Genomic DNA, 10,569 nt, shown 5'->3' with positions numbered 1-10,569 from the left:
ATAGGGGTTGAACTGGGGTCTGGGGACAAACCAAGGTCTGGGAGGGGCAGTTGCCCCCTGGCCCTAGCGAATTACGTCCCTGATTTCACGGTCAATTCCTAGTATAGTCTCTAGGCAGAATTGAACTAGAGCTCTTTCGCAAGTTAAACAAGACAGGAATGGGTGAAAGCAGAAATATAATTTCGTTGAACACCGTGAAGATTATAGATTCAAGTGGATGTATGACTTCAGTATACCTCAAATCTTGGTAAAAATGGGACCAATAAAGAGAGGTCCTGTCTTCATGATGGCTTTTCAAGGTGAAGTTGTCCGAGTAAAATCAGCTTATTCTTCATCGAAAACCAGACTTTTCTAAAAAAAAAACCACTTCAAATACGCCTGATTTGCCTTTTTGAGCCTTTTCATAGATGGCTCAAAACTGGCGGCTGTTTCTATTTCGAAGAAAGGTTACGGTTTACATTGGAATTGGAAATTAATGGTCAGAAATGGACAAAAAAATTGGATACATATTGTCTCCCGAACTTATTCAAGCTTGTGACAAAGTTGCAATCGTTCTAAAAAGGGTAACCTCAAAGATTCACAGTACTTGATTAAATTGAATAGCCTAGGCCTAAACTCCTTAACAGCATCAGTTCATTTGACAAGGTAGTATAGGCCTAAATGTTAGCAGCAGATAAAAACATGGCTTTGACTTTGATAAAAATTCTAATTTTGGCTATCCTGGAAAGGGATTAGGTTAGGAAAATGAAACTTTCAGGGATGGGTCTACAGGCTATCCTGGAGCACATCCTGGAAAGGTATCTTGAAGTACCTACCTCCACTCCTTCTCCCTTTAGATGATCATGACCTTTGATGACCTTTAAAAATCTGGGTAAATATTTACCAAATCATATTATTGAGTTTCAAATAGTGAGTATACCATTTGATGCCTTTTTTATGCTGATTACAAATAGCCTATAACAATCATTTCTACGAGAAATGAATTTCAGCCCCCCTCCCTATTTATGTCAATTCAGGATATATATTTGTACATATGGAGGTGGGGGTTAGGTTTGGTTAGGGAGGGGGCTGAAATTCATTTCCAACAGAAATGATTATTATATTTGTAATCAGCATAAAAAAGGCATCAAATGGTGTATTCACTTTATTCCTTACTCAATAATATGATTTGGTAAATATTTACCAAAATCTGTGTGTTATAAAAGTGAAACCTTGCAAAATAGATCTTCTGCTTAAATGAAGTACAACAAAATAGTTTTCAGCTTCACAACTTTTCTTGATCCTAATTTATAAGGTTTTAAAGATATACAAATGCACTTCCTAAATTTTGAAAAAGAAGCATTGATACAGGGGCAGATCCAGGATTCTTTTCAAGATCTTTTCAAAACACACAAAAATTTGTGTGTTATAAAATTGAAACCTTGCAAAATAGATCTTCTGCTTAAATGAAGTACAACAAAATAGTTTTCAGCTTCATAACTTTTCTTGATCCTAATTTATAAGGTTTTAAAGATATACAAATGCACTTCCTAAATTTTGAAAAAGAAGCATTGATACAGGGGTAGATCCAGGATTCTTTTTGGGGGAGGGGGCAAAATAGGTTGACCTGATAAACTTGTGTTAGGAGCAAATTTAATTAATGCAAACTTGTGTTAATTAAGTAAATGACACTACTTTAGGGGGGGGTGCATACCCCCTTCCCCCTTTTGATCCATTACTGCATTGATATGGCTTAAAATTCTACTCAAACAACAGTCATTGTATTTTCAGAACTGAGGCCAGAGAAAAAGAAACTGACAACTGAAAATTAAGGTAAAATGTTATTTTTTCAAAATTTCAATAGATACAGACCTGTCATGTAGGCAAACTTCTGGACTCTAGAGGGAGAAGGAGTGGAGGTAGGTACTTTAAATTACCTTCCTGGGACATACTTTAGCCTGTAGGCCAATCCCTAAAAGTTTAATCTTCCTAACCTGACCCCTTTCCAAGATAGCCAAAAGTAGCTAAAGTTGAATTTTACCTTGACTTTGAATAAAGACTTGTTTGGTTTGCAATCTAGGAAAAATAGGGTAATTTTTATGCTACCAGATTATTCAGATAGCTAAGAAACAAACTTATCTCTAAAGTAAGAATTGCATCCTGAATTCAAATTCAAAATTCATTTGCACTGGATATAAACTTTACCCCACCCATAATTGCATATTAGGGGGTTTAGGGGTGGGGTAAAGTTCATTTCTGATGCAAATAAATGTTAAATTCTGGATGCAATTCTGACTATAAAGGTAAGTTTGAACTTTACTCCCAACCCCCCTAATATACAGGTGTATACCCTGAATTGGTCTGTATAGGGATGGGAGTAAAGTTCATTTCCAATGCAAATGAAGGTTAAATTTGGATTTAGGATGTAATTCTGACTGTAGAGGCAAGTTTTTTTCTTAGCTATCTGAATAATCTGTTAATATAAACATTGCCCAAAATTAATGGTTGCATGAACTTACCCAAAATACACTATATGTTTCATAAACTTCAACTTCCATAGAGCCACCCCCTCCCCCCTCCCTAACAAAAATATTAGGCTACTCTTTAATTTTGTATTGTTCCTTAGAAAAGGTGGCAGTTCATGAGATTGTAGTAGAAGGAGGCAATGTGTATTTGTAGTTTCTAGGGGAGATAATAGTAAATTTATTCAGATTCATATAATATAACTTAGCTTTAAAGAAAGTGAATACATTCTTTGACACCTTTTTTATGCTCTTTTCCAATTTAATAATCACTTTCTTGGGGCATAATGCTATTTTGGTCCTTTTGAAGGGCTTACAACAGTCCTTAGTAACCAAAAGGGTATTTTTTTTTTTGAACTGTCTGGTGAGAAAAAATTGCCATTTGTAGCTGATTCAGAAACAATAGTTATTATTTTCATTAGTCTAAACAGTAAAATGCTATTTTGAACAAATTTGCAGGTATTTGTTAAAAGAGCCTGAAACCTCAAAAAAACTAGCATCACAGCAAACCGAAAAGTAAACTTTTGGAATCATCATTTTTGAAACCCTAAATAGGAATCTTAAGTCTATCATCTTGAACAACAAGGAAAATCACATTTTTGCATGGGGAGCTTAGCACTAATGCATCCTATTTTCTTTTTTATTCTATTTTTTCTTTTTTGTTGCTAACAGGGTGCTGAAACATCTTAGAGAGTTGTTTAAGGCTTTGTTTAAAAGGGATCTTTTTACATCTAATTAGTTTTTAACTTGAACTTTATATCGTTGTGTAAAAACTGTAGGTAAGGTAGGCCTAATCAGTTACCTCTTGGGGCTCCATTCAGGGCCCAAAATGGAATGTGTCCTATAAGTAACTATTGAACTTAAAAAAAAACATCAAAGAGGCATCAAGCAATCTATTTACTGTCTTCCTAGTTAAGTTATGTGAATATGTATAAACCTATTGAGATAATTTTGTATTAGTCTACAGTTAGGCCAACTCAAAAGAAAACACTATCAAACTCTGAAAATAACTTATTAAAATCCTAAAATACTAATTTATATCATTCCCAAAAGCTCTTCACTTTAACCCCCCCCTCCATAATGTGCAAATATATATCCAAATTATACATTTACAATTAGACTCCAGCACTATGCTAATAAAGGAAGGCTGGTGGTAGTGGCGCCAAAAATAGCAGCAGCAGTGCACTGCTGCTGCTATTTAAAACTTTACAAGTTGCTGGCTGATGCTGGTTTTCTTTGTTATTCATCAAGAGAAGTAGAAATATGGTAGAAACAAATTGGCTTTGGTGTTTCATAACCCTTACATAATAGTTGAAATAATAGATAATAGATTTGGTGCGCTATTCAATAAAATCCAAGGAATCTGACTAAAAGGGAGCACACACAGAAGTCAAATTTGGCCAGTAGCCTATGAGAAATCCAAAAATACTCAATTCAATGAACAAGTCCTGATGGGATGGGGGGGGGGGCCTGGGTCTATCAAAATATTTCTATGGTTTCCAAGGGATTGGATATCATTTTCTTCCATCTCTGCTTTAAATGAAAAATAATTAGCTTTTTTGTATCCCTGCTTTCAATGAAAAAAAAAATTGAGGTATTATCATTTAAAAATTTTGAACAAAATGGCTATCTCAGAATTTTGATCAAATTTATTTGGGGGAAAAGGGCATGAGGGGGGGGGGCTGGTAACCCTCTGGTCCCTTGACTGTTTAAAAAAGGCACAAGGAGTTTCAATTTCTAAATAAAGGATACCCCTCTAAATTTTATACAGCCACCTTTTTCATAAAAACATTATATGTTAACAACAGGCAACTAGCGTAACCTACAGCCCTTCCCCCGAGGACTGAGGGAAGCATCAAACCCGGAACCATAATTATTTGACCTTCGAACTATTTTGAACAAAATTGCTATCTCAAAATTTTGATCGGAAGCATTAGGGGAAAAGGGGTGAGGGGGAGGGGCTGATTCCTCTCTGATCACTTTTGGCTCTTAAAAAGGGAACTAGAACTTTCTATTTTCAATGGAAGGAGCCCCATTTGTAGTTTGTATGACCACCCCTTCCATACAAACCTTACATGCCCCAGTGCGTAACTGTCAGCCCTTGCCTCTGGGCTCTGTGTCAACCCTGGAGGCATTGCTGTATGATCTTTGGTCTAGTATGAACAAAATTGCCTTCTCAAAATTTTAATCACAACTATTTGGGGAAAAGAGGGCATGGGGGGCTAGTTTCCCTCCAATCACTTTTGATTTTTAAAAGGGAGCTAGAACTTTTAGTTTCCAATAAAATAAGAGTCCTGAAAAAGTTATACAATCATCCCTTCCATCAAAACCTCATATGCCCCTGGGGCATAACTGACAACCCTTGCACCCTGGCTCTGGGAGAATGTGTCAACCCCAGAAGCATGGTTATATGATCTTAGGACTGTTTTGAACAAAATGACTATCTCAAAACTTTGATTGAATGTATTTGGAGAAACAAGGGCATGGGGAGGGGGTCTAGTTGTCCTCTGGTTACTTTTGACTATTAAAAAAGGCAATAGAACTCCCGATTTCTAATTGAATTAGCCCCCTTCGAAGTTTATACAACCATCCCTTCTTTAAATACCTTATATGTTAATAATGGGCAACTAGTATAACATATAGCCCTTGCTCTGAGGGCTGTGAGAGGGGCGGGGGGGGGGTCGACATCCCCCCCTACCCTCCACAGCACAACTACTGGACCGTTTAACTATTTTGAACAAAATGGCTATCTCAAAATTTTGATTAGATGTGTTTGGAGAAATAATGAGCATGGTTGGGGGGGGGAGGGGGCTGGTTGCCTTCCAATCACTTTTGACTGTTAAAACGGGCACTAGAAATTTCAATTTCCTTTTGAACAGCTCCTTTCGAAGTGAACTCCTGTATGAAGTGCCTTGGTAAAAAAAAAACCATTGTGCCTACTTTGCTCTTTACTTAGGCAGCGCTACTGCACTGTATATGATTAGTTCTTTATTGAGAGTTTTTCAATCCTCTTAAAAACGTGTTACTTTGAAACAAAAAATGCCACGATTTTTTGTTTCTAAGAAAGTTTAAATAAAAATGCAACTATTTGTTCCTCTGTGTCAACTCCATCTGTGACTTTGTACAAGCTGTTCTCTTTTAGTTTAGGATGATTTCACAGTTTGCTTTTATGATAAAAGATAAAAATAGATAACTGAAAATTTTCAAGATTTAAGCCAAAAATAAGATCTATTGTTTATTTTGCAAAACTAAAATGCTCTAAAATAGTGGAAATATTTCTAAGCAGCTGATACAATTATTATCCGCTTCCCTCGTGGTTGTCCTTGAGGATGCTACTGGTTTTGGCCGAAGTGATGTATTCTTACAAATTAACGTAGAGATCTAAAAATGAGGAACACAAGACATAGCCTAATTTATATTTTATTACAAACATTTGTTCTGTCTGAATCACTTTTTTTCACTTCTAGAAATGAAGGCATTAATCTTTATAGGCTTCAATGGTTCACACTCTAATAGCTGCCTATGATCTACATAAGAAGATGACATGCATATCACCCAAACAAGCTAATCAGCATGATCTCAGAACCTTCCACTCCGAGTCTTATATATCTCATTTGAAATCTGCTGATGATTCAACAATTGCTAATGCTGAAAGTGATTTAGATTCTGATGATGATGACTTACCTAAGGACTCAGCTGAATATGGACTTGGTAAGATATCCTTATCAACTCTAAGTATTTGTGTTTGTGTCATGATGAAGTGCTTTGTAACTTCAAAAAGCTAAGGAATTAAAATTACTTTCTCATTGGTATATACAGTCAAAACCTTCAGGGAGGGGGGATAAAGTGTTTTTAAAAAAGGTAGATGTCTAGGCCTTCCAATGAGATTTAGGAGTGTTAGTAAATTGTTCCTAGAGTAGCTCTTCAGAGGTATCTTGGCTTATTTTGTTTGTGGTTAAGTTGTAAACAGCATTAAAGTAGTATTCAGCCAGCAAATTTTCTATCCTGTGCTATCGCTGTGTGAAATTCGTTATAAAGATTGATGAATTGTGAGGAGGTTGCTATTATATTGATTTTCCGCTTTCTATCTTAAAAGTATTAGGCATAACTTGCTTTTATACCTGAAATCTTATTTGATTGTTCTAATTTCTGCGTGTCCACACTCTCTGTCTGCTGGAGCATCAGAAAAAGATCCTTATTGAGATTAAATAAAAAACAAATTTTTCAACTGAAAGTAAAGAGCAACATTAAAACTTAAAACGAGCAGAAATTATTACGTGTATGAGGGGGGCTGTTCCCTCCTCAATGCCTCGCTCTTCACGCTAAAGTTTTTTAGTACTTTTTAAAAAGCTTCTTATTGTTCTAATTTACTAACTCATGTGTTTCAGGAGTCTTTCTTAAAGAATTGGGACAAAAACTCAAACTTTAGCGTAAAGAGTGAGGTATTAAGGAGGGGAAACCACCCCCCCCCCCCTATACGTAATAATTTCTGTTCGTGTTAAGTTTTACTGTTGCTTCTTACTTTCAGTTGAAAAAACCTGTTTTTTTTTTAAATTTAATTTCTGATCATTTTTTAAATAACTTCGGGAAATTCGGCTCCTCTCTACAGAAATATCCTTTAGGCAATACAATCCCGGTGAAAATTGCAATACAATACCCCCGGACAGTTACCATTAACATCTCCACATTTAAAATTGAGAGGCAAAGAAAAAGACTTTTGTACAGGAATTCTGGCAAAATCCATCAGAGTAAAATTTCCCCCCAAAGAGTTTATCCCTAGGAAACTTTCCTCTCCATGGAAAATTCTCCCCGTGGAAAATCACCCCAGCAGAAAATCTTCCATCCCCCCACCCAAATAATGTATGCATATTTTCCAATAACAAATACTATAGGTAAACAATGGGTAATTTCATAACTTAAAGACCTTTCCCCAAGGGGCTGCGGGGGGTCATGTTATCTCCAATGGCAAAGTTATTGGACCTTTTTACTATTCTGAACAAAATGGATATCTAAACTATTTGATCGAACGACTTTGGCGAAAAAAGAGGCATGGGAGGGGGATAGCTGCCCTCCAACGTTTTTGATCACATAAAAAGGGCACTAGAACTTTCGATTTCAGTTCGAATGGGCCATCTCCCGATATTATAGGACCACTTGTTTGATGCGATCACCCCTGAAAAAAACAAAACAAAAAAAAATACGCAAGTGTGATCTTTCTTTTGGCAACACACGCATAATTCCACATTTTGAAGATGGGAGCTTGATACCTCTAAAGTAGGGTTCTCAGATAAGCTGAATCTGATAGTGTGATTTTTCTTAAAATGCCTTGACTTTTAGGGGGGGTGTCTCCCTTTTTTTGACAACCAGGCAATTCCGAAAATCAGGAATTTGAAATAAGAATTCCCTTTTTTAGAGTTTCGGTTACTAGGCTATTGAGCCCCGTTGCTGCTTACTTACTGTTCGTTACCACGAACTGTTTGAAAATTACTGTCATAAAAAAGCAATGTGTATTTCTACCAAAATTGCATTTGAGTATAGTACACAAGGAGGTGTCTTTGAAAGTCTTCATCTCTGGAATCTCTAACTACGAGTACTCCGAAATTGGTTTCAAATACTGGGTATATATGCAGGGGTATATAGTATAGGCCTATAGTAAAGAACCATAATGCTTCAATGTATTATTATTATAGATTTTTAATTTTTTTCCAGAGGCACTTCATATGGAAGGGATTGTCATATAAACTTCGGAGGGGGCTTATTTGATTGAAAATCAGAAGTTCTAGTGTCCTTTTTAAGAGTCAAAAGGGATCAGAGGGCAACCAGCTCCCCCCCCCCCCCCGCTTTTTTTTACTCAAATGTATCTGCTGAAAATAACGAGATAACCATTATCTTGAAAATAGTTCAAAGGTCCAATTACTTTGCCTGCCTCCGAGGTTGACAACCCCCCCCCCCCCCCCAGCCCCCAGTGCTGTAAGTCATGCAAGTTACCCGTTGTTAACATATAAAATTTTTTGGAAGGAGTGGTCATAGAAACTTTGGAGGAGGGGTATTCGATTTGAAGCCGGAAGTTCTAGTTCCCTTTTTATAGTCAAAAGTGATCGGAGGGTGACCAGCCCCCATCCCCATGCCTTTTTGGCCCAAATGCATCCGGTCTAAATTTTGAGATAGTCATTTTGTTTAAAATAATGCAAAGGTCAAATAACTAAGCTTCCGCGTTTGATAACTCTCCGCCAGCCTCCAGGGCATGAGCTGTAAGTTATGCAAGTTGCTCATTGTTAACATATAAGGTTTTTGTGGAAGGAGTCGTATAAACCTCAGAAGGGGCACGTTCGAGGGCAACCAGTCCCCCCTTGCCCTTTTCATGTGTCCGCTGTCCTCAACAGTGGTCCAAATTTTGAAATTGTCATTTTGTTCAAACTAATCAAAAGGTTTAATAGCTACGCTAGGGATGCCATGCCTCCCACTGCCCTGGGGCAGGGATTGTAAATTATAGCCTACAATTTATCCATTGTTTACATGCAGGATTTATCAGTTGGAAAGGGGGAAAGTTTTTATTCTTTGAAAAGACCAAGGGTATTAAGGTGAACCTCTGGAAAACTTTGAGGAGTATTTTAATCGAAATCAAAATACACTCTGCAAAAAGAAAGATCTGCAATATTTTCAGAACAACTAAGGATATTAAGTTGAAATTTACTGTGCTGAAATGTTTAGGGGGATGTTTTAAATTGGTTGAAGGGCTACCAGTCCCCTCACATGTCCTATTTAGGTGCCCTATCTAAAAACGTTCGATCAAAGTTTTGAAATAGTTGTCTTTTTCAAAATATTCTGAAGGTCAAATAACTATGCCTATGAGGATGACATAACCCTCATCAACTTTGAAGAGGAAAACCAAACACAATTAAAACATATGCTGATGCTGGTTGTCAAAAGAGCGTATCGGCAATATCTAAGGAACGGTTGCGGATATTAAGTTGAAACTTACTGGGTATATTGAGGGGGATTTTAAAAGTGATTGGAGGGCTACAAGCCTCCTTATCCTGTTTAGATGTCTCCTCTCCTAAACGCTTATCTAATTTTTTAAGAAACTCGTTCGAAAGGTCTGGTAACTTTTCCTCCGGGATGCAAGGCCTCCCAAAGCCCACAGGGCAAGGATTGTAAATTATATAATTTACCCTTTTTTAACTGCAAGACTTATCGTTACTAAAAGAGGGAATGTTGGATTCTGAGTGTGTTCGAAAAGATTATCTGTATTATTGCGAAACTTCAGAGAATGTTTTTCAAAGTTTTTCAAAGAAAAGTAAAGATCCATATTTGACTTAGACCAGCAGAAATAAGTTCCTATAATAATTCAAACTCAAAACGACCGGAAATTACTGTTAAAGAATAAATGAAACCTAAAACGAACAGAAATCAAAATATACCATCATAGAAAACATAGAGATAATAGGTCCAAATTTAGACGAATAAATAAATCTTGAAACGAGCAAAAATTCAATTGAATGTCCAAATCAAACTTAAAACGAACACAAATTGCTACAAACAAGAGTTTGGCTACTGCCCTTTTTTCCCATCCCCAACCGTAAAAGTGCAAAGCTTATTGCGCCATTTGCGCTTTACTGAAAACGAAATATGTTACAAATATTTTCTTTTATGTTTACAACATTGAAAAATAAAATAGAAATGACATTGAAATAAAATTTCGATTTGCTAAGTTTCTACAAATTAAAATCATTATATATTAAATATTCAGTTTATTTTCTTTAGTTCTTTCCATTTATGTTGATTATTAGGGGGACTATTCATTAAACTCCAAAAATGAGTGGGATAGCTGCGTCTACTCTCGGTGGTGCCATGCTAGTAGTAAGTCATCAATTCGCGCTGATTACACATGTACTTACACAAGCCTGAGGCATGGATATGCGTGTAGTTTAACCGGTGCATTGGCTTACCAGGGTCAGTCACATATTACTACGAACGATACATGCCTTACCAGACGGGTTTCTAAGGTAACACTCATTTTTTGGGGGGTCAATCGGAGAGAGAGCGGTGGTTAGTCCATATACAGTAA

General features: G+C 36.6%; 1 protein-coding gene across 1 annotated transcript in view; it reads left to right on the top strand.

The window, feature by feature from the left end:
* The first annotated feature begins 439 nt into the window (after positions 1-439).
* LOC148955360 (histone deacetylase 8-like) overlaps positions 440-10,569 on the top strand; it is a 68,195-nt gene continuing 58,065 nt past the window's right edge. Inside the window, exons 1-2 of the mRNA XM_089101776.1 lie at positions 440-563; positions 5,993-6,212. Of these exons, the coding sequence (XP_088957902.1) occupies positions 486-563; positions 5,993-6,212 (298 nt within the window). The 5' untranslated portion in view covers positions 440-485. The remainder of the gene's footprint in view (positions 564-5,992; positions 6,213-10,569) is intronic.

The sequence above is a fragment of the Artemia sp. Qi Xiang Cuo genome, chromosome 2 (genome assembly GCF_049724085.1).
Source record: "Artemia sp. Qi Xiang Cuo chromosome 2, ASM4972408v1, whole genome shotgun sequence".
In the NCBI taxonomy this organism is placed as follows: Eukaryota; Metazoa; Arthropoda; class Branchiopoda; order Anostraca; family Artemiidae; genus Artemia; species Artemia sp. Qi Xiang Cuo.
This window is presented reverse-complemented; position numbering and strand designations above follow the sequence as displayed.